Raw genomic sequence first — 1,506 nt, 5'->3', positions numbered from 1 at the left:
CAATTGCACTGACAACATAGAACCGAACGGTACAATTTTATTAATCTGCTCATGTGTTAAGGGTAGGTGAAAGGGGAATTTTCTTTTTTGATATAAACAATATTTGTTTGTAATTTACCGATGAGACCGGTTCATACACTGAAAGTTAATTGTTATTCCTTTTCCTGAAAAATAACACTGATCGGAAAATAGTTTGCAGGTTTTTTTTAAAAATATTGAAAAGCACGAATTATAATAAATTTACGTCAACTTTTAATCATAGTTAAATTAATTTTTCAGTTGTAATTTACAATATTTTTTTGAACGAATGCATAATTTTAGTTAAGTATAATAGCTACAAGATAATATAGCGCGTTTAGTTTCTACTTTGCTTCGCAAATTTAGAACTTTTACATAATGACCCGTATATATTACATTGTATGTACTTTTACAATAATTTTTGAAATTAAAAGTTGGAATTTGTTTCGCGAAGAGCATATATCAAATGTTTCTTCAGCGTTTCCACTTTGTATTTATTTATTTTTTTTTATTTAGGAGTTGACTGTAATGCTGCTGCTATTCTTAGCTGTGAGGAAAGTCCATGCCAGAACGATGGTATATGTGTTGTCGAGACTGGATGCATCTGTATCGGAGGATTTACTGGTCCGTTTTGCGAAGACGACATTGACGAATGCCAGATGGATGTCTGTGAACACGGCGAATGCATCAAGCGGAACGGCACTTATTCGTATAATAAAAAAGTTCTCAATTATTTTTTGAATTAATATTTATTGCTATTTTTTGAACACAGATGCGAATGTTATGAAAATTATTATGGGAAAGACTGCAGTCTGCGCAGTGATGGTAATAATAATAATAATAATAATTGCTCTTGCGAGAACGGTATGCGGAAGAACAGTACTGACGACGACCGTTGTTTATGCTTAGTCGGTAAGATGGAAAAATGCACAAATACAAAAAAGTAATGAAAATTGTAACCAACGTCTGCATCTATTTCTCTTTCAGGATATACTGGACAATGTTGTGAAGTGAATATTGACGACTGTTTGCACCATCAGTGTCAACACGACGCAATTTGCATAGATGAAATTGCAAATTACACGTGTCAATGTTCCGGCAATTATCATGGACGTTATTGTGAAGATGTTCTTCTCGTTGAACCCAACCAAACTGCTGCTGTTCATAATAATTCCCATGTCGAAAAAAACATTTATATAAAAAAAAGTTCCAGTTTGTACTGTAAAATACTTTTGTATATTACTTTAGTTTTGTTTTTGATAACCTTCTTTTATTTGAAATACTGTATACCGTAAAAGTATGCTTTTTTATTTTTTATGCATTAGACAATTTTTCTTTAAATACAGTACAGTAGAGCAATGCATAAATATATATATATACAGTAATATAAATTGAGTAAATTGTTTGTTTGGAAATCCGTTCTTCGTGTATTTTTAATCAGATAATTCTGATCCGCTTGTTCTGGGCGTTGAGACAATCTATTTTTGT

The 1,506-nt window shown here is 31.6% G+C and overlaps 1 protein-coding gene across 1 annotated transcript; it reads left to right on the top strand.

Moving 5' to 3' along the window:
- Nucleotides 1-534: 534 nt before the first annotated feature.
- Tsp_14673 (conserved hypothetical protein) lies at nt 535-1,243 on the top strand (the record flags this gene model as incomplete). Its single annotated transcript, XM_003368733.1, has 4 exons — nt 535-727; nt 830-930; nt 1,006-1,196; nt 1,232-1,243. Coding segments are annotated over 4 exons (497 nt in total), but the record flags the coding sequence as incomplete, so codon positions are not given.
- Between the last annotated feature and the right edge of the window lie 263 nt (nt 1,244-1,506).

This window comes from Trichinella spiralis, assembly GCF_000181795.1.
Source record: "Trichinella spiralis strain ISS 195 chromosome Unknown Scfld1991, whole genome shotgun sequence".
In the NCBI taxonomy this organism is placed as follows: Eukaryota; Metazoa; Nematoda; class Enoplea; order Trichinellida; family Trichinellidae; genus Trichinella; species Trichinella spiralis.
Note: the sequence above shows the minus strand (reverse complement) of the source record. Positions and strands in the feature narration are given on the sequence as shown.